At 54.5% G+C, this 21,299-nt stretch overlaps 3 protein-coding genes across 7 annotated transcripts in view; all 3 read left to right on the plus strand.

Annotated features, from left to right (window-relative positions):
- LOC111144972 (exocyst complex component 6) overlaps nt 1-2,098 on the plus strand; it is a 236,414-nt gene extending 234,316 nt beyond the window's left edge. For 4 of the 5 annotated variants that reach the window (XM_022499608.1, XM_022499612.1, XM_022499611.1 and 1 more), the window contains one exon: nt 827-2,098. In XM_022499608.1, the coding sequence (XP_022355316.1) occupies nt 827-959 (133 nt within the window). In that variant the 3' untranslated portion in view covers nt 960-2,098. Of the gene's footprint in view, nt 1-529; nt 542-826 lie in introns of all 5 variants that reach the window. The other variant, XM_022499609.1, reaches the window with a different exon arrangement.
- A 1,651-nt stretch (nt 2,099-3,749) lies between these two features.
- Nucleotides 3,750-11,799, plus strand: LOC111144664 (cytochrome P450 26C1). The gene is made up of 6 exons (XM_022499059.1): nt 3,750-3,953; nt 4,479-4,703; nt 5,195-5,470; nt 6,844-6,999; nt 9,091-9,420; nt 11,422-11,799. The coding sequence occupies exons 1-6, from the start codon at nt 3,750-3,752 to the stop codon at nt 11,797-11,799; spliced, it is 1,569 nt and encodes a 522-aa protein (XP_022354767.1).
- A 4,794-nt stretch (nt 11,800-16,593) lies between these two features.
- Nucleotides 16,594-20,286, plus strand: LOC111145318 (cytochrome P450 26A1). Its single transcript, XM_022500156.1, has 7 exons — nt 16,594-16,675; nt 16,859-17,083; nt 17,303-17,593; nt 17,688-17,846; nt 18,787-18,921; nt 19,501-19,653; nt 19,945-20,286. The coding sequence occupies exons 1-7, from the start codon at nt 16,631-16,633 to the stop codon at nt 20,284-20,286; spliced, it is 1,350 nt and encodes a 449-aa protein (XP_022355864.1). The 5' UTR covers nt 16,594-16,630.
- The last annotated feature ends 1,013 nt before the right edge of the window (nt 20,287-21,299 follow it).

A 21,299-nucleotide genomic window follows, 5' to 3' on the forward strand; every position in this document is an offset into this window, starting at 1 on the left:
ATTATAGCATTTGGTGATTTAGCGATGATTGAACAACTAGAGATTTTCAACAAAAGAGAAATGTCTAAGTGGAGCTTAAAAGCTCAGTCCATTTTAATGACCAAAACATAAGCCTCTTTCTTTGCTGATTGTAATGTTGGTGTTGTTTTATGGGATTGCTGTTTATGTTGATGTGAACAAAATTTTGGTGCATCTCGTCCAATTAAAAATAATAGAAGTTTAGGTATTACTTTTCCCTCTCATTATGTGGCAGATTTTCTTTTCACTTAATCATATTTCATTTTACGTATCACTGCTAAATTTTCTATCTTTGAATTAAAAATGTATATTATTTTCCTATACTTCAAAATATCTGTGATATATTTGATTTCAAAGGACAAAAGAAACTGTTTAAAATAAATGTAAATTTATTTTACCATGCCATGAAACACTGCTGAGACCCACCCCCCCCAAAAAAAACAAAACCTGCTTTATATTTTCTAATGTTAATTTTTCTTTCACCTTGTCTTGCTATGAATGTGATTTGCAGAGTCCACAGAGGGTATGTATTTTAGCATACATTGGTGGAACAACAATATTAGAAAACGTAACATACTTTAGATTTACATACTAATGCAAAAACCCCACTTCATATAGAATGTAAAATAAAACTAATTTTTTGTGTAGTTGCTCTGAACTTTATTAGTACCTATTTTCTTTGAAGTATATTTTTTTCAAGCATAAGGATTAGTGTGAGATAATTCAGAGCATGCCAAGATATTTTACTTGTGATAGCATAGCGTTTAATTTCTCTTTACCAAGCCTCTTCATTCATATATATTCCTAGGATGAAGGATACTAGCAAAAAGAACAATATATTTGCTCAGTTCAGGAAGAATGATCGAGACAAACAGAAGTTGATAGAGACAGTCGTGAAACAGCTAAGAAGTTTGGTGAATGGTATGTCCCAGCACACATAGACTTGGACTGCACTCAGTGAGATCAAATCTGTAATTCAACATTGTTCTCTAACAAGGGTCATGATACGGTAATTTGTTTGCAGAATTTAAAAATACAGTAGGAAAAAGACATTGATGAGAAATTAAAAAAGAAACAATAAAAATATCATTTGTATGGATTTTTAAACAATTGGTTACTATTTTATATAGGGAAAGTGTGGTGTTAATTTTTTTCACTTTTAGGGAAAAAAGGCAAAATGTAATACATAAATCAGGTCAAAAATTGTACATGAAACTAGTTGTAAATACATTAGAAAAATCTTATATGCCTCTACATATTAAGTATTTTTTTCTATTCAGACTTGAATGACTTTTCTGAGTTTTTTCATCAGTATCCAGTTTTGAAATGTAATCATGTCTGATATGGGAGTACTTTACTGCCATTTTGTAACTTGTTAACTTTTATTTTCATCTCAGTATGATTTAAGTGGACTAAATTTTCCAATTCTGCAGACTCTGAGGGAAAAATATACAAATCTTTAAAGGTCCCTGAAATCAACCTTGATTTAACTCAGTAAGAATGTGAATTATTTGTTCTGTTTGGGTGGTTTAATTTAATGGTTTTGAATATGAAGAAAATGTGTTTGGATTTTCTAAAGATGCAATGTTGTTTCTGTTTAGCAGGGTTAATATTTCTAACTATATTGTTTGTAGCTGACCCCATTCTAGGATTTATATGGTTTGGTTTGGTTCAAGTTAAAAGAGAGGACAGGAGGGGATTGGAGTAAACCACTTCAGGTGCTGCTTGTGCTAAAGTAGATACGTTCCTACACACAGACGTTACCCCAGGGGTCAGGTTACTTTCTTCAAATAGCAGCTCTCAGTACCTATCCTCAGTATGGAAACAGGCCAAACCAAATGAACTCTGGAAAATCTAAAACGAATGTACATTTTCTTCTGTGTAAATTACTGTGGTCCAAATGGTAGTATCAGCCTGATCCCAAGTTTTTTTTCATTGTATTTATGCTGAATATTCCTTTTTGCATTTTCAGGATTTATGCCTGTAAGAAACTTACACTTGACTCTGTAATATAAGTGTAAAGAATTACATGTACATTTCTTGATTTTGTGATGAAATATTAAAAAGGTTGAGCAGGTTGTTGAAATTGCATTGCTGTTGCATCTGTTCAGAGCTTCCTGATTGGAAACAACTGCTTCCTTCGGAAAAACTCTTATTCCCTAGTTACTAGAATGGGGAGTGTCACCAAAACAAAGATAACAAGCTTTTATTCTCTTGACCATCTCAATCCTAAAGTACTTCACATTTTAAAAAAATACTTCATGGAGAACATGGTAATTCTTCAGGCACAACAACAACAACAACAACAAAACCCCCCAAAAACCTGGAAGTTAAAAGAGGAGCGGTGAACAGCTAACTCTTTTTTGAAGACTGGAATGTGGTTGTCGGTTGCGCGCCTTAATGTAGCCCCGCAGGGCATTCGGGATGTCGCCCTCGCTTTGGTTGAGGCATCCCCGATCCGGACAGACGCCGCCTTTGTACTGCTTGGAGTAGACCACTGTGGCTTCGTAGCTGTGATGTGTGAAATTCACTGTCTTCTGTAATACATATAACACCCTTGCCACTGCCTGCCAACCCCTGCGTTGCACTGTAGGGACAGGGACGCAAAAGCCCAGGGGGCCAGACACAAAACACTGGAGAAGCAACCCAGGTAGACCGACTGGGGTGGGGTACGGTGGCCTCCACAGTGGGAAGGAACGCTGAATTCAGCCCTAGAGACCCGAAAGACGTCCCGAGATACCTGGTTCTGCTGGGATTAGGATGTCTCAGTGAAGCTTTGGGCTTCAATGACACGACCATCTTTTGCAGGCGTCCTACAGTGATAGATGAGAAATCGGTATGGGGATGTCGGGGAGTCTCGACCCCGGGTGTCCCTTGTAGGTGCCCGCAATGCAAGGCAGACATCCAAGACCTCAGTTTCCCTGGAAACTGAAACAGAGCAAAGGGGATAAAGCCCAGCCCTTCATAGCTGGAGTGCCGAGAGGGGAAGGGCACCTACAACCTCGAGGGTGGGGATGCCGGAGAGCCTGTGTCAGCCCAGGGCGAGGGGTTCGCCCACCCGCGGAGCCGCGGCATACAGCCGGGAACTTCTGGCGCGAAACGGCAGGCCCCGCCCGAGGATCTGCGCGGGGCGCGGCCCCCAGCCCAGCCCGAGCGCGGCGGCGGCGGCCACTCCCTACTCCTGGCCCCCGGGTGAGCTTGCCGCTGCCCACCGCCTCCAATCATTACTCGGCTCCGAGCGCTTTAAATATGCATGGGCGCGTCACGTTGTATGAATCGGGATCCGTCCATGGGGAGGGAGCCAATATCTATATAAATGTGGCCAGGATGGGCCGAGTAGAGAGGGAGTGGGGCGGGGGTCTGCAGCCCCGGTGACCGCAGCCCACGTTGGCAACACCGGTGAGTTGCTCCTCTCTTTGCTCTCCTTTGCTGCTTTTATCAAAGGAGAGCTGACCCGGGGAGGAGGTGGGAGGCACCCGCGGATGCCGGGCGGGAGCGGTGCTCGGCACCCCAGCGAAGGACTGGCATTTGGGTCCAGAAGCCGTCGGACTAGAGGAAGGCACCGTTCCCTCGGGGCGTGTGGTCGCAGCCGCCTTCTCCCAGTCTGCTTCTAGAGCCACGTCCTTTTCCGAGATTTATAAATCTGTTTGGGCCCGCCAGTACCAGGCCCTTTCCGGACCGAACAGGTGAGCCCTGCGCGCTCCGAGCCGCCAGACCTCCGCAGGCTCGCCATGTTCCCCTGGGGGCTGAGCTGTCTGTCGGTGCTGGGGGCGGCGGGCACCGCTCTCCTGGGCGCCGGCCTGCTGCTCAGCCTGGCCCAGCACCTCTGGACGCTCCGCTGGACGCTGAGCCGGGACCGGGCCTCCGCCCTGCCCCTGCCCAAGGGCTCCATGGGCTGGCCTTTCTTCGGCGAAACGCTGCACTGGTTAGTTCAGGTGAGTCGTTCGCACCCCGTCGTGCTCGTACCCCAACACGGCCCCTTCTTCCCTGACTCCCACGGGACCGTCCTCGCCCACAGTGTTCCCAGGGTTCCTAGTCGGCCTCATCCTGTCGCCGAGGGGCCCAGAGAGCATACACATCCCTCGCTGTTGCTCAGCTGCTCCCCTGAAGGGATTGTATGTCGCCGGAGTTCTCCCCAGCGCAGCATACACACGACCGTAGGGTTCGGAGAAGGTTCGCGTGAAACCCTGCAAGCACACAGTCAGGAATCAGGGGCATTTCTCAGCCGTGAGGCCTTGGGCGCTCACCCCTTGCTGAGCCTGTCTCCTCATCTCACCGTTGGGAACTGGAGCATCTATATTTCCATAGGGCAGTCGTCGCGAGGCCCCTGGGAACCTCGGTTTTGTATAGGAACGCGCCCACCCGGAACAGGGAGTTGTTAGCAAGGGGCGTTTGGGAGACCTGGGCCAGACCCCCAGCCGAAGCCCAGCGGCTCCAGCCTCGTTCCGCCTCGCTCGCAGGGCTCCCGCTTCCACAGCTCCCGCCGGGAGCGCTACGGGACGGTGTTCAAGACGCACCTGCTGGGCCGGCCGGTGATCCGCGTGAGCGGCGCGGAGAACGTGCGCCGGATCCTGCTGGGCGAGCACCGCCTTGTGCGCAGCCAGTGGCCGCAGAGCGCGCACATCCTCCTGGGCTCGCACACGCTGCTTGGAGCCTTTGGTGAGCCGCACCGGCAGCGGCGCAAGGTGAGCTGAAACCGAAGAAGCGGCCGTTGGGAAGTCAGACGTGCGGTCCTTGGGGCCCTGTTGTGGTCCAGGCTGGGGCTAGGTATTAGGGGCACACTTTGAAGCTGGCAGGGACCCCTGGCTTAAACAGAGGTGGTTTGGGGCCAGTCCTTTACGTTTTCCAGCTTTGGTTATAAGCCCCCCAGCATTGGTACTTAAGGGATCTTTCATCTCCCATGTCCTGTGTGTGATTCTGATACCGGAATGGTGGGAAGCCACACCCGGAGAGGGACCGGGTACGACTTCCTGGAGGAGGTGGCATCTGGAGCCTGGATGGATGGGAGGGACTGTATACATCAGAGATCTAGCGGGTATGGCGAAAGCAAAAGCCAATACGTGTAGGGCCGCTGAGGAGAAAGGGACAGAAATTGGCCTTCTGGCTCCTCTGGAATCGCCGAGCCGAGGAAGCCAGACGGACCGCGGCCAGTGCTGACCCCGCGGGCTCCCCACAGGTCCTGGCACGGGTTTTTAGCCGCGGAGCCCTGCAGCGCTTCGTGCCCCGCCTGCAAGGGGCGCTGCGGCGCGAGGTGCGTTCCTGGTGCGCGGCCCGCCGCCCCATTGCTGTCTACCAGGCTACCAAAGCACTCACCTTTCGCATGGCTGCGCGCATCCTCCTGGGGCTACGGCTGGACGAGGCACAGTGCGCGGAGCTGGCCCGGACCTTCGAGCAGTTCGTAGAGAACCTCTTCTCGCTGCCCCTGGACGTTCCCTTCAGCGGCCTGCGCAAGGTACTGCCGCTCTGGCCTCAGACCTTCCTCTTGGGGAGCCCCAGCGTGAAGACCAGGCTCCCTCGGCGCGCCCCCACGCGTCACCTCTAGGGGGGACCGAGGCATGGCCCACGGTGGGGAGGTGGCGTGGTGTGGCAGTGGGCATCGGGGCTGACCTCTGTCTTCACTCGCTGTGTGACCGGGGCGGGAGGCGCGCAGATCCTCTGTGGGCCGCACCTCCCCGGATGCGCTCCAGACCCACCAGTAGCTGGCTTCCCGACTTTGGGGTCTTGGTGACCGCCGCCCAGCCGATCAGCCCAGCTCCAACGCTAGAGCGGTGCCCCTTCGCCTGGCCTCCAGCGCCTCTTGGAAGCCCGGATGGCTGCGGAACCGATGGGACCACAAACGCCGCAGACATTCCTCCGGCCTAGCCTGGGTTGGAGAGGAGTGGGGGCCAGGTCCCCGTCTGTGGCTCCAGGCCCACTAGTCTCCAGAACAGAGAATTGCTGCTTCTTCAGACTTCAGAGCACGGGGCCAGGCCCAGAGGGCAACTAGGAGGCTACATATGACTTTTCTTTGTCCATGAGCTGGGGCTTCTCACTGTTTGGATGCCTTGGTTTTCCTCACCTGAATAAAAATTATAGCTGTGTATGAAGGGACATACCTTAGGCTGATTGCTTTGAATACATTTCCTGAGTTAATCCTCTCAGCCTGCAAAGTGGTCTCCTTCTTTTATTGGTGAAGAAACTGAAGCTCAGAGATGTTTAGTGACTTACCCAAGATCACACAGGTAGTAGGGACAGAGGCAGGATTTGAATCTGATTTCCTATGATCTCAAAACCCAAATATTCAGATGCTTTTGCTATGCTTGCTCCCTGAACTTCCGCCCTCTTGCCTACTGGCTTACAGAGGCTAATGCTTAGAACATCCAGGAGTGGGCTCTAAGCCAGAGCTTTTTTGGATACATCAAAGTGTGCCTTCTTCTCTACACTGGTGCCCACTGCTCCTGGCTGAGTCTAGTGCAGGGAAAGGTCAATGGACTGACCACCTGACTAGGCTCTGTGTCAGGCCTGGGCACTGAGAGCTGTGTGACACTGGGCAATTGCTTGACCCCTCTGAGCTCAGGCATCCTCCTCTCAGGATGACAGTAACGGCTTGCCTTGCCTCAAAGGTGGAATGTGATCATCAAGAGAGAATTATGTGTAGAGATAGTGGGTAAGTTCTTGATCATTCACTGAGACCCTACTATGTGCCAGACGTGGAGCTAAGTTGAGAAGCTTGACCCCTGGATCTCAGCAGAGCCAGAATAGCCCCAGGAAGATCTAGGGGGTAGGTGTATAGGCTGGGCCCTCTTAGCCTTCCGGCCCCACCTCCCTTCTCTCCCCACGCATCAGGGAATCCGGGCACGAGATCAGCTGCATCGGTACCTGGAGGAGGCTATTGCTGAGAAGCTTCGTGAAGACAAGGCTGCAGAGCCGGGTGACGCCCTTGACATGATCATCCACAGCACTAGGGAGCTGGGCCAGGAGCTCTCAGTGCAGGAACTGAAGGTAGGTGGTGGGAAGGTTCTATTTTTCTTCCTTTTGCATTCCTAGCAGTCTCCACACGCGTGCTGCATCCTTCCCCAGCAGGGTCCTGTTTGGCCCCACTTGAAGCCACAGGCACTCCTTAGGGGGAGGAGAAAGTGGAGATGTGGGTTCCAGTCATGGCTCAGCCATACTTACCTGCTCTGTGGCCTTGGGCCAGTCACCATTCCTCTCTGTAAAAGTGTGAAAGGAATAAATCACAGGCATACAGGTTCTGGCCACAAACAGCTCAGCTTTCCCCATCCCCTTCTCTATCACTCCATGCCTTTGCCTCTGCTGTCTCACCTGCCTATAAGGCCCTTTCTGCTCTTCCCTGCAAACCTTAAGGGCTGAGGGTCAAGCTCCACATCCTCCTTGAATCTCCCTCTTCTTCCCCAAATCGACCATCTCCTTCCATGAGCCACCTTGTCACCTGGCACTTTTAACTTCTGTCTTTATTTTTTAAATTTTATTTATTTATTTATTTATTTATTTAACAGAGAGAGAAAGAGAGAGAGAGAGAGAGAGAGATCACAAGTAGGCAGAGCCGCAGGCAGAGATAGAGGGGGAAGCAGGCTCCCTCCTGAGCAGAGAGCCCGATGTGGGGCTTGATCCCATGACCTGAGCTGAAGGCAGAGGCTTAACCCACTGAGCTACCCAGGCGCCCCTAACTTCTGTTTTGCCACTGTGAGGTCTCCCCTGAGAATTAGAGCCCTCCCCGTTTATGTGTGGAGCAGAGGCATTGGAACTAAGGAGAGAAGCTTTGGAATGGCCTCCAGAACCTGCTGGAGAACCCAAAAAGGAGTGGAGAGGCTGCGGGTGTAGAGGAAGGTTAGAAATGGAAACAACTCAGCCCTTCCAAAAGGAACTCCTAGCCTTTTTCTGGGCCCCAATGTCCCACTTTCCAAGAGTCATGAAGGGTGGGGCTCAGCTTTAGTTTCTTCTTTGAGTATGGGGCTAATAGTCTTTATCCTGACAGCTGGGTGGTTATGAGATCTGGAAGAATTGGGAGGTTAGAAGCAGATGAGCATTGGGTTCATGAGTCCTGGGAGAGCTGCTGGATAGGAACAGCTCTCTGCTGTGAAGGGAAGTGCTTGACAGGGCTGGGGAGGAGATGACAACAACCTCCAGGTCGGGAATCTTCTGGTCTGGTCTGGGCCTCAGGGGCGGGCCAGGCAGAGGAGGCCTAGCCAGGAAGGACGTTGGCGCTCCCAAGTGGTCCGGGGCAGGCAGTTAGACTTGGGCCAGGTCATTCATTCTAGAGACATTATGGTATGTCTGGCTGGTGTCAGGCTGTATGCTGGGACTGAGGATATAGCCCTGAGCAAAACACAGCCCCTGTCCTTGAGGTGTGGGAGGGGAGGAGTACACATTCATCCTAGGATCAGACAGATCAATGAATAAACACACTGTGGGTGCCGCCGAGAGCTGGGAGGGCAGAGGGAGGCAGTGAGGGTGAAGGCTGGGGCTTGGAGCATGAAGCCACCAGGCCCCTCCTCTGGCTTACTTGGTCAGTGCAGACTGGGAGGAGGGTTAATCTCTCACCGGACCTAACGGGGCGGGGGGAGGGGGAAGCCATGATGCCGCCTTTGCTTGGAGGCTGGCGCGACCGCGGCAGGTGCCTTCCCCGTCCTCCCACCCTCACCCCAGTTCCGGTCAGGACGCCCGGCAGGGGTTGCCGGCAGCACCACCAGGTGGTTAAAAGCACCGAACTCCCGAGCCCGACTGCTAGGACTACCTGGAGCGCCCCTTGGAATCCCAGTCTCCACCCTTGTAAAACGAGGGCAGTAAGCGTGCCTCACGGGGCTGGGATGAGAATCGAAGGAGTGAACACACTAAGAACAGCACACACGGTCAGGTCCGAGCGCTGTCTCTGGGAGCCCTTTCAATGGTCGCTGCCGTATGGGGCTTTCTCAAGGGGCAGACTTGGGATTCGATCGACCCCGGGCCCGCGCACGGAGCCGCCGCTCTGGCTTCGGCGCAACGCTAAATTTGGGCCCTTTGCTGCCCAGCCACGGGGCCTTGAGGCCTTGCAGCTGGGGCCGCAGACTCAGCGCCGCCCCGGCTGTCTTGCAGGAGACGGCTGTGGAGCTCCTCTTCGCCGCCTTCCTCACCACGGCCAGTGCCAGCACGTCCCTCGTCCTGCTGCTCTTGCAGCACCCGGCGGCCGTCGCCAAGATCCGGCAGGAGCTGGCGGCGCAGGGACTGGGGCGCGCGTGCGACTGCGCGGCGGGGGCCGCGGGGGGCGGCGCGGGGCCCCGGCCCGACTGCGGCTGCGAGCCGGATCTCAGCCTCGCGGCGCTGGGGCGTCTGCGCTACATCGACTGCGTGGTCAAGGAGGTGCTGCGCCTCCTGCCGCCGGTGTCCGGGGGCTACCGCACCGCGCTGCGCACCTTCGAGCTCGACGTAAGTGCGCGCGCCCTCCCCGCCACCTGCCGCGGGGCGGGCGGGGCCCGGCGGATTAGCTCCGCGCGGTCGCCCCTTCCCCTCTGAGCCTCCGCTTTCCACCTTGAAATGGGCCGAGCTCGGTCCCGTTCCCCCGGTGCACGGTGGAGGGGCGCAAAGCTTGGCGCCTGGCGAGCCAACGAGGCTAGGAACAGGCTTTCGGCAGCGGCGAGTGTCAGTCAATTCAACGAGAATTTTTATTTTTTTAAAGATTTTATTTACTCGATTGCGGGAGGGAGAGAGAGCCCGAGCAGAGGGAGGGGCCGAAGGTAAAGCAGACTCCCCGCTGAACAGGCAGCCCGACGTGGGACTCAGTCCTGGGGACTCCGGGATCATAACCTGAGCAGAAGGCAGGCACTTAATAGACTGAGCCACCCAGGCGCCCCAGAACTGAGTTTTAGAATAAAAACATACTTCCTCCGTGCAGCACTCCCACCCCTTAGCCAGTGAGTGCAGGTGGGGAATAAGGAGAGCCCTCCCCCTACCGTGCCGCACACCCCACTCCCCTACTTCCTTACAAACTCAAGGAACCGGTCATTGTTACCTCGGCCTGGCTCCATCTCTGTAAGACCTTGGGCAGCACTCTCTACACTTCGGGTCTCAGTTTACTCTCTGGAAGGAAGTAGGTCTTGGTCCCTTCTGGCTCTGACACGTCAGTCAAGTGGTGCCAGGGCTGTGAGACAGCGAGAGAGTGTAGCCCTCGTTAGCCAAACTGAGAGTGTTTGCCTGAATGACTGTCATTGCGGGCAGAGATGGGCCCCTCCTTCCCTGAGCCTTAACTTTAAACAGTGAAGAAATCTGTGGTGCGTTGCCTACCAGTGGTCCATGGCACCATAGCAGCTGGGATTCTGCCCTGGAGGAGTTGGTGATGGGAAGAAAGGAGGCCAGGACCAATAGCTTCATCCCAAACTGGTGTGACGAAGATAGTGGTCGTTAGTGCTGAATAACACCAAAACATTTTAGGGGCTGACATTTGACATGCAGCAGTGAAGGGTTAGGATGGGGACCGGACACTGCGGAGAGGGCACCATCCAGACAAAGGTGGGTGGATTAGTGACATGTTTAGAAGTGTCTGGGATGCTGCATCTAGGAATTCGGACTTCATTCTACAGTCTAAGGGAAACAGGAAGGAGAACACAGGCCGACGGGGCGTGGGGGTGGGGACAGAAGGGGAGCCATCTTCCAGTTTACAGATGGGGAAACTGAGCCTAGAGAGGTGAGAGAGAGCAAGCGAGCACGTGCTCCTTGCTCAGGCTAGGGAAGCAAAATAGTGGGGGGGGGGGGGTGGAAGACACATCAAAAAGTAGAATAGTTTAAAAAAAAAAGTAAAATAGTTGAAAAACCTGAAGATGAGTAAAGGAAACCTAAAAGCTGCCTTTCAACATTTTGAGGGTGCCTGTGTTTAACTCCCATGTGCATCTTCTTGAAGTGTGGCTACCAGACGTAAATATTATTGTACAACTAATGGATGGGGGGTGGTTAGAGAGTCAGTTTTCAGTTCAGTGCAAAGAAGAGCTTTATAATTGACTGACCACAGAGGAATGAGGGTATCTGTCCTTCCTGTTGTTCCCGCCCCGGTGGAGGGTAGGTGCAAAACTAGAACTTAGGTCTCTTGATCTAATGTCAGAAGAAAAAAAGACAAAAACAAAACACTGAAACATAAACAGCAATAGATCACATTTAGCGATCATTAATATATGCCAGACCGGTATTCTATTCTCAAGGCAAATCCGGGCATTTTTGTTCTTATTTTAGTCAATTAAGAAACGGAGGGTTGGAGAGCTTGAGTACCCAGCCTTAGGTCACACAGCTCACCAGAGAGGGAGCTGAAATTGGAACGCAAAGCGTTCTCCAAGCTTTCGGGTTAGGCGTGCGTTCCTGCAGACCCCCGGGGTGGAGGCTGGGTTCAGGACCCGATTCCAAGCGCCTCGTAGTCAGGCGGGTCTCCTCACTTCCCCGCAGGGCTACCAGATCCCCAAGGGCTGGAGTGTGATGTATAGCATCCGGGACACGCACGAGACGGCCACGGTGTACCGCAGCCCGCCTGAGGGCTTCGATCCCGAGCGCTTCGGCGCGGCGGGCGAGGATGCGCGGGGCGCCTCGGGCCGCTTCCATTACATCCCGTTCGGCGGCGGAGCGCGCAGTTGTCTCGGCCAGGAGCTGGCACAGGCGGTGCTCCAGCTGCTGGCGGTGGAGCTGGTGCGCACGGCGCGCTGGGAGCTGGCCACGCCGGCCTTCCCCGCCATGCAGACCGTGCCCATCGTGCACCCGGCCGACGGGCTGCGGCTCTTTTTCCATCCGCTCGCGCCTTCGGCAGCGCGAGATGGGCTACGCCTCTGACCCGCTGGGCTTCGGGACGGACTTGGCCCCCGGCCCCCGCGCGCTGTGAGTGCCGCCCCTCTGCGGTTTCCTAGTGCCGCCTCGGGCGCTCGCTCACTCGTTCAACATACGGTCACCGAAGGCAGCTCTACGCCAGACTTCGAGGGAGGAGGAACGCGAGCCCGAGCCGCGGGAAGCTGGCGGGAAGCTGCCTTCTGCGCCCTGAGGAAGGGAAGGTCGTGAGCCTAGCCTCCCTTTCTCAGGATCTCCAAGCAGCGACGAAGGGAACAGATCTTCCCTAGGTGACGCGGGCACTCGCTTCCGGCGCCAGGGCCGGGAGGTCGCCTGGATCTTGAGGTGGCGGGGAGCATTGCTAGGGCAGGACTGGACCGTGCCAGAGACCCAGCGAACGCGGCTGGACCTGCAACCCTTGGGAGGAACCGCATCTCCCGCCTGGTTTTGGGGCCATAGGAAGACACACCGAAAAGGCGCCCGGTAGAAGGCCCCCGGGGCAGCCCACCTGGGCTTGGTGTGCCGAGGCCACCCTGCCCGGCTGTCTCGGCGGAAACTGAGAACTGTGGGAGCTTCCAGGGCTGTAAAATGGCTCAACATCACTGACTGTGCTGGCGACTTCTTAAAAATTCCAACTTCAGGAATGCGCTTAATCTTCCCATATATACAGGGGAGAATAGGCACAGAGAGATGTCTCTAAGGTTGAATTATTTTCCTGGGAGGCTGAGACATCATCAGAGAGGGATGGGATATTTCTACCCAAAACAGGAAGGCCAAGAAGAAAGTTTCCGGGCAGCGGTTTTGTGGGGTGACTAGGGCTTAGCTGGGCAGCTGCTCCCTGGTGGGAAGGTGTGGGGTAGGAGTTGGAGGATACCCAGGAAAGCCTCCCCTCCCAAGAGTATGCCAGAGATTTCCTCCTGAGCATAGCCCAAGAGCTGGGCTGAGAATTATCCCTATAATATATAGGTGGCTGCAGGGACCTTCCGGTTTACTACTTCCACCTCCTCTTTTGCAGAGGAGAAACAGGCAGCTCCTTGAGGAGCTACCAGTGGGCTCCTGGACTCCCTGGCCAGGGCTCTCCTCCACCTCATCACTTACTCCCTGCTCCAGCCTCTGGGCCTGCGGCCACTAGGTACGGCCCAGTCCTTTGTCCTTTCACAGTGATCCCCAGGTTGGCTTAAAGACTCCAACACAGAGGTTTCCACCAGTGTTTAAATCAAAGCCAAGAGCCTCCAGTGTCACCCTTTCCAACAGCCCAGTGCAACCTGCCACCCATCTTCAGACAGTCCAGGGCAGCTGGACATGATGGGTGAGCCGGGGAAGTTGCCGCCCAGGCCCCCGAGCTGACCCTTTAGTGAACCAGAAGGAAGCTGGTGCCCTCCTGACCTTATGCTTAAGGTGGATCCCCGGGGCCAGAAGGAAGAGGGGAAGAAGCAGGCGCAGGCAGGGTCGGTAGCTCAAGAGCTCAGCGGGCCCTTCCGAGCTCGGCTGACACGGCTGTAACCCCCATCCAGGGCAATTCATCACCCACTGCTGACCACAGACCCGGCACTGGGCCATGGGCTCAGCAGGCACTGGAGCCAGCAAAAGTGGCAGAATTGAGGCCTGCCCTCAGGGCGCTCCTGAGGCTGCAGAGACCACGCCCTGGCTGAGAAGCTCCCACCGAGGGAGAGGGGACCAGAGGACCAGGGCTTGGGGCTGATTCTGATTGGGGGAAGAGAAGAGCATTGTGGGGAGGAGGTTTGCGGAAGCCCCCATGGTGTAGGTGGTTCCCAGAGACTTGGTTTACCTGTTCCGGGATCTGTACTAACTATAAGCTCCTGTAGGGGCAGCTCATTTTCCCATTGATAATGTCCTTTTCAGTAATTTCAGGGAACACTGGGACTCCTGTTTTAGTAGCTCCAGATTCTCTGAGGAAGGAGCATTCTGGTGTTTGCCCTCCTGTAGACAATAAACTAGCAAACAAAGAGCTCCAGAATGCCGGATGGGGCTAAGTGCTCTCAAGAGAGTAAAACAGGTCTGTAAGATATAGGACCTGGGGGCCAAACTCTGCAGGGTGGGAAACCTCCTTCTGTGAGGAGGTGGCATTCAGCTTGGGAAGGAACCAGCCAGCGGTGACCTGGGGAAGGTGCTCCCCCAGCAGAGGAAACACCAGGTAGGAAACCCTGCACCTCCAGACCTGAATGAGTGCTCAGGAGGAGGAAGGGGTTGGAGGGGAAAAGGTGGAGGAGGGGATCTTCAGCTGTGGGAGCTCACCTGACTCCCATCTACCTCTGGGTCCTCACTCCCCCCTCCAGCAAAAACAAAACAAACACCCCCCACCCCCCAACCCTTAGCAACAGGGAGGCTGTTTTGTAAACATCTTGGAAATATTTTGTTTTCCAATGAACCAGTCCTCCTCCCCGCCCACCATCACCCAAGAGAGCTTGCAAGTTTTCTAATCAAAGTTCTTATCGGGCTGATAATTTATTGACCCCTTCCTCCATTCAATATGTTCTTTAATGATCTTCACGCTCACATTTAATCCCTTCCTGCCGGACGCCCCCGCGGGTCTCGAAGGGCAGATTTATTAAAACTCTCCCCCTCCCCCGGCAATTTGCAGCACGCAGGCCCCACTCATCTTGTGACCCGGCGCGCGCTGAACTTGGCGAGGTGGCCCTGCAGAGTTCACTCGGATGTCACGGTCCGGCCTGCAGGGGTCACAGGCAGGTCAGGCCAGAGGATTGGGAATGGGCCCCAGGTCACGCCCCCGCTCGCGGGTTTTGCTCACCAGCCCCAGCGCGGTCTAGAAAGGGGCGGGAGTAGGATTTCTGAGAATTCTAGCGCGTCTTGCCTCCTTCCCGCCAGTGCCCAGAAGTTGGCTGGCATCGTTCGCAGTCGCCAAAACGTGAGAAGAAATGACAGTGGGAGAGGCCCTTCCCTAGAGCCTCTGAAACTCCGAGTCCCGAACAAGCCCTGTGGCGACTCCGGCTTGGAGCGTTGTGGGGACTGCGCGGTCCCGACCACGCTACGGACATTTTCCAATCCCGCCGGCTTTGGGGACGGCCGCGGGAGGGCCACATATTTAACAGCTCTTCGGATCAAAGAGTTTTCCACTTACAAGGGAAACCTTCCAAGGCGTGCGGCGTGCTCCTGCAAGAGCCGGAGTTTAGTTTTAAACAAACGTACTGCATTCTGTTTCGCTTTCCGCGCCGCTGGTGCTTTCCGCGCTCCAAACAAGGATGCGTGTGGGCCGGCCAGGTGGGAAGTGGGGTGCGCACGTGCCCTTCCCGCGGTGTCCGAGCTCCCCACACTGGCTGCAGTAGCACAGCAGCCGACTGCAGCTGGGCGAAGGCCGGCGGACGTGCTTCCCAGTAGAGATTCCCTCAACGCTCCCATTAGGGGCCGGCAGAGGCCTGGGTGGTGGGTCGAGCACCCCGCTCACCTGGGTGGCTTCGGTCGGTGGGAGCTGGGAGAGCGGAGGAAGGCTCGTGGGCCCCGAGTCCAGGTCATCCGCATGAGGTAATCATTCTAGAGTGCGCAGAGCCGGGAAAAGTATTTGCAGCCAGGTGACCCTTTCCAAAACTCACAACTGCCCCGGGGTGTAGACAGATGGGGAATTACTGCCTCCGTATTAAGAAGGAAACAGGCGCAAGGATGTGTGGTGACTTGCTCAAGGTCACGCAAGTGGAGATGGAGCCGGCCCCCGAGTGCAGACTCCCAGGCTTTCCTTCCTCTATCGCCTCACCTTAACTGCCCAGGTCTGAGGATCCTCCTCCCCTCTGCCTAGCTGGGGCTGGGAGTCCCAGGGCCCTTGGAATCAGGCCGACTATGGCCGGTTTGCAGAGCTCTGGCTGTCTCGGGGAGGATGAATTGTCCCTCGGTCTCCCACTGGAGGGTCAGAGCTGGGGCTCAGACTGTGCAGGGTTGCACCTGGAGTCCTGAGGGACTTGGAGGCTCTTTTGTACCTTTAAGGCGGACCTTCTAGGACTTCATGAGCCCTGGCCTCCTTGAGGGGTTTGGGAACTGGAATCCAGAATCATCCGTGGATCAGATCTGACTCCCCCCACCGCCTGCTCTGGCTTAGGTCGTGGCCCTGGGCTCTTCTGCGGGATCTTTGGGAGAGCTGGGAGGTTTGAGTTTTGCTCGGCGTTCTGGACCTCAGTTTCCCCAGTGTGAGACTTGGCAGCTAGTCGGTTCCTGAACGCACTTCCCTTTGCTTCCCCAGCAGGTGGAAAGGAGCCCATGAGGCGCCGGAAAATGGAAAGCCATTGAAGGCAGCTCTGGGCTGGGACCGCCCGTGGGACAAGGCGGGGGCGGGGTGGGGGTTCCAAAGAGACCGCCAGGAAGCCCAGGGCTTGGAGTTCCCGCTCCCCGGAGCCCGGGTCGGCCTCTGCCGCCGCCTAGGAGCTCCGCACACCTTGTAAGGGGGAGGCAGGCTGCCCCTAGCCCCGCACCCCAGGAGGCGCGCTCCGGGGGAAGCCGCCACCGTGCCGCCTCTGCCTCGGCGTGGAACAAACGGTTAAAGATTTTGGGCAGCGCCTCGCGGGGGGAGGAGCCAGGGGCCCAATCCGCAATTAAAGATGAACTTCGGGTGAACTAATTTGTCTGACCAAGCTAACGCGGGCAGTAACCTGGGCCGCCTATAAAGCGGGCGCGCGGCGCGGTTCGGAGCGCTGGCGGCGGCGGCAGGTGGCGCGGGAGGCCGCGGCGCGCCATGGGGCTCCCGGCGCTGCTGGCCAGTGCGCTCTGCACCTTCGTGCTACCGCTGCTGCTCTTCCTGGCCGCGATCAAGCTCTGGGACCTGTACTGCGTGAGCAGCCGCGACCGCAGCTGCGCCCTCCCTTTGCCCCCCGGAACTATGGGCTTCCCCTTCTTCGGGGAGACACTGCAGATGGTGCTGCAGGTAAGGGAGCTTGGGCGGGACGGGACGATTCTCAGGAGCCCGATTCGGCTCCGGGCGTCCCGCCGCCGGGATAGGCGTCCCCGGAGAGAGAAGTGACTCCGGCCAGGACCCGGGCTAGCCCGAGGCGCGGCGCTCCCCGGCGCCCCCTCACGCCCGCCTCTCTCCTCCGCTCTCCTCTCCCAGCGAAGGAAGTTCCTGCAGATGAAGCGCAGGAAATACGGCTTCATCTACAAGACGCATCTGTTCGGACGGCCCACGGTGCGGGTGATGGGCGCCGACAACGTGCGGCGCATCCTGCTCGGGGAGCACCGGTTGGTGTCGGTGCACTGGCCCGCGTCGGTGCGCACCATCCTGGGCTCCGGCTGCCTCTCCAACCTGCACGACTCCTCGCACAAGCAGCGCAAGAAGGTGAGGGCGGGGTGGCGCTGCCTGGCCTGGAAGGGGGACCCCGTCCGGTGGAGGGGTTGGAGGATCTAGGTGCCCAGAGAGCGCTAGCTGCGTGAGGTGACCCGCTCAAGGCCACTTTAGTCGGGAAGTGCCTTGTGTCTGGCGGGGGTGAGGGTGGCTAGAAGGGGATCCCGGAAGGCCACGGGAGCGCTTTTAACACTTGCCCTCCTCGGAGCTCAGGTGATTATGCGGGCCTTCAGCCGCGAGGCGCTCCAGTGCTACGTGCCGGTGATCGCCGAGGAAGTGGGCACTTGCCTGGAACAGTGGCTGAGCGGCGACGAGCGCGGCCTCCTGGTCTACCCCCAGGTGAAGCGCCTCATGTTCCGCATCGCCATGCGCATTCTGCTGGGCTGTGAGCCCCGGCTGGCTAGCGGCGGCGACGCAGAGCAGCAGCTGGTAGAGGCCTTCGAGGAAATGACCCGCAATCTCTTCTCGCTGCCCATCGACGTGCCCTTCAGCGGGCTGTACCGGGTGAGGGGGCGTGCGGGGTGAGGAGCTGGAGGCTGGGGGGCGCGGGGGCGCGGGGACCCGGGGTCCGCTCACGGCCGCCGCTCTCCGCGCTCAGGGCATGAAGGCGCGGAACCTCATCCACGCACGCATAGAGGAGAACGTTCGCGCCAAGATCTGCGGGCTGCGGACGGCCGGCGCGGGCGGCGGCTGCAAAGATGCGCTGCAGCTGTTGATTGAGCACTCGTGGGAGAGGGGGGAGAGGCTGGACATGCAGGTGAGTGGCGACTTCAGGAAGAGGCGCTGCGGAATTTGGTCCCCGGGCTTTCCAAGCGCGGCTACCCCAAAGCGCACGTCGGGACTCCGGAGGGGGCAGACCGCCCAGACACCCGGGATGGGACCCGGAAGGTTGAGACACCGGGTCCACAGAGCTGCGGGAGAGGCTGCTGCGGAACAGGGAGCGTCCCATAGCCCTACCAGGTTTTACAGGGAAAGCTGGAATTTGCAAAATGTAAATAAAGAATGTTGGCCCGATTTTAATACAACCAAGGCTTTCATTCAAGAATTCCCGGTGTGGGGCGCCTGGGTGGCTCAGTGGGTTAAAGCCTCTGCCTTCAGCTCAGGTCATGATCCCGGAGTCCTGGGATCGAGCCCCACATCGGGCTATCTGCTCAGCAGGGAGCCTGCTTCCCTTCCTCTCTCTCTGCCTGCCTCTCTGCCTACTTGTGATCTCTCTCTCTGTCAAATAAAAAAAAAAAAAAAAAAAAAAAGAATTCCCGGTGTAGGGATGCCTGGGTGGCTCAGTTGGTTGGACGACTGCCTTCGGCTCAGGTCATGATCCCGGAGTTCCGGAATCAAGTCCCGCATCGGGCTCCCAGCTCCATGGGGAGTCTGCTTCTCCCTCTGACCTTCTCCTCACTCATGCTCTCTCTCACTGTCTCTCTCTCAAATAAATAAATAAAATCTTAAAAAAAAAAAAAAAAGAATTCCCGGTGTAGTGAGATTTTACTGGTTTTCCTGCTCCAGCAGAACTAAAGAGACTATGCATTTTGTTTAAAAAAAAAAAAAAAAAAGTAGCTTTCCTTGGCTTTCTGTCAGCGAACTTTTAGCCCTTCTCATCTTCTTTCCAGAACCTTCAGTTCGGTTCTAAGTAATTGCTGTGTAAAATTGCATGCAGACATGTAAAAAGAAAAACGTTTGTCTTATTCCATTCTTAGGCACTAAAGCAATCTTCAACTGAACTCCTCTTTGGGGGACATGAAACCACAGCTAGTGCAGCCACATCTCTGATTACTTACCTTGGCCTCTACCCCCATGTTCTCCAGAAAGTTCGAGAGGAGCTCAAGAGTAAGGTAGGGGGAATTAAGAAATTCAGCTGCTCCCTAGCCAATTTGCCAGTATGTAAGTGTGCTGCCTTCTCTGAGTATTTTGAAAGTGTAGGGCCCAGGGGGTGGGTGGGCCAATTTGGAAAGAGAATTAGCTTTGTGAATAAAAAGGAAGGAACTTTGAGCTGTAATCCCACTCCCGCAGGGCTTAATTCTTGTATTCCTACCCCTTCTCCACTTTCTGCAGTATGTGGGAGATGTTCAGATAGATTCTACTTTCTTGAATTTGTGTGTTCAAGGGCATGAATGGGGACTTCTAGGTGGCGGTGATAGTGGTGGTGGTGGTGGTGATGGGGGTGGGGTGGGGTGGGGTGGGGAAGCCAGGTAGTTCTAAGTGGGGAGCAGCATTCTCTTGGAATTGTAAATAGTGGATTTGGGCCAAGGGGTGGAGGCAAATGGTCGTTAGCCGCTCATAGTTTCACCCTCACCCTCTCCCATCCTGGGGCCCTTTGGGTCTAGCCGCCACTTAAGCCCTGTTTACGTCTGCTGGGCTGATTTTATTGGAGCACAAAATAACCGTTCACCTCTGTATGACTGTTTTGATAGGGTTTACTTTGCAAGAGCAATCAAGACAACAAGTTGGACATGGAAATTTTGGAACAGCTTAAATACATCGGGTGTGTTATTAAAGAGACCCTTCGACTGAATCCCCCAGTTCCAGGAGGGTTTCGGGTTGCTCTTAAGACTTTTGAATTAAATGTAAGTTCAAAGTTCTCTTCCCACTGCCCCCCACTCCCAACTCCTTGTGTTGTGGTTTTAAACCTCCCCTTCGTTTCCCTGTGCATTGGCTTACATTGCTTACCCTTTTGATAGCATTACCCTGGCCCATGTGGACACGTGTTTCGGTAGTCTGAAGGTCTGTCCTGTCTCTCTCCTCACGCCCCCTTTTCTGCAACTCATAACTCCTCTGGTTATCAGTGATGGCTTTTTGTTGTTGTTGAAAGTTGGATTGGGGTTTGTCAGCCCTGGGGGCTGTCTAATCTTTTGCAGGGTTACCAGATTCCCAAGGGCTGGAATGTTATCTACAGTATCTGTGATACTCACGACGTGGCAGACATCTTCACCAACAAGGATGAATTTAATCCTGACAGATTCCTGCTGCCTCACCCGGAGGATGCGTCCAGGTTCAGCTTCATTCCATTTGGAGGAGGGCTGAGGAGCTGTGTAGGGAAGGAGTTTGCAAAAATTCTGCTCAAAATATTTACAGTGGAGCTGGCCAGGCATTGTGAATGGCAGCTTCTAAATGGACCTCCTACAATGAAAACCAGTCCCACCGTGTACCCCGTGGATGGTCTCCCTGCGAAGTTCACCCGTTTCCAGGGGGAGATCTGAGGAGCGCAAGGGCCCGGAACTCAGACCTGTTTGAAGCGTACATGAGGTTTTACACAGTGTCATGTTGATTCTATTATATTTAATTTCTAAATGTATATTATAATATTTATGTGTCTCTACTACAGTACCACAGTCTTTAAATATTAAAATAATGAACTTGGATAGTTTCCAAATAAAGAAAAATCTGAAGGTGCTTGTCTGGCATTTAAGATTCCTGTGGGGGGGAAGCTCCCTGGTTTTATATTTGTATATTTAACCAGACAGATATGGATGTGTCCGCGTGCATGGCTTTGTTATCTGTGCATATCTATTTTCTCGTGAGGAAGAAACTTTAGCTGTTATTTCTCTTCAACGTCATTAGAAAACATAATGTATGTGTGTGTGAGTTAGTGCAAAGGTAAGTTTGTAAAGGTTTCTATGGTTTAGATACCCTATTTAGAAATACCTATGGAAGTTAATCTTAGATTCTTTTTTTTTTTTTTTTTTGCTCGATTTGCGTTAGGGATAGATGGATTTGCAAAGGTAATACTTTGAGAACTATCATACTCTAACACCTTCAGCCATAAACTTATTATGTTTAATAACCATAATAAATCTATGTTGTTGCATAGTGCCAGCACTGTTTTCCTGAAGGATCCAGGCAAGAGAAAGCCGGTCACTCTGATCACGGACAGTTACTGACCGAAATGAGACCAGCAGTCGCCTGTGAAAAACAGTACCGGAACTGATTTAGATGAGCTAGTCCAGGTTTTCTTTATTGAAAATAAGGCAGGAGGAGTCGATTTACCAAGCTGACAGATAAAGTTTTTATCTATGCCAGGCAATAGGGTGTGAGCCTGACATGACTGATAAAATGGCCCAGTCATGACCCTGTGAACCTTGGCTAACCTCGGCGAAAGCGCAGTTTGGTCACATTTCTGACCCTGGCATAGCCATGTTCTCAACTGAAGGCCAGACTCCCCATCCAGAAAGGTTAGCCCCAGTGACTTGCTTAGGCAAGCACATTTTCAGTT

Source organism: Enhydra lutris, unplaced genomic scaffold, assembly GCF_002288905.1.
Source record: "Enhydra lutris kenyoni isolate GAN:26980312 unplaced genomic scaffold, ASM228890v2 scaffoldscaffold12, whole genome shotgun sequence".
NCBI lineage: Eukaryota > Metazoa > Chordata > Mammalia > Carnivora > Mustelidae > Enhydra > Enhydra lutris.

Excerpts from the sequence above, each read along its gene's own strand:
- LOC111144664 (XM_022499059.1), top strand. The coding sequence starts at position 3,750 with ATGTTCCCCTGGGGGCTGAGCTGTCTGTCGGTGCTGGGGGCGGCGGGC. Across the intron at positions 4,704-5,194 it reads CGCACCGGCAGCGGCGCAAG|GTCCTGGCACGGGTTTTTAG; the intron begins GTGAGCTGAAAC and ends GGCTCCCCACAG. Across the intron at positions 5,471-6,843 it reads CCTTCAGCGGCCTGCGCAAG|GGAATCCGGGCACGAGATCA; the intron begins GTACTGCCGCTC and ends CCCACGCATCAG.
- LOC111145318 (XM_022500156.1), top strand. The coding sequence starts at position 16,631 with ATGGGCTTCCCCTTCTTCGGGGAGACACTGCAGATGGTGCTGCAG. Across the intron at positions 17,084-17,302 it reads CGCACAAGCAGCGCAAGAAG|GTGATTATGCGGGCCTTCAG; the intron begins GTGAGGGCGGGG and ends CTCGGAGCTCAG. Across the intron at positions 17,594-17,687 it reads CCTTCAGCGGGCTGTACCGG|GGCATGAAGGCGCGGAACCT; the intron begins GTGAGGGGGCGT and ends CTCCGCGCTCAG.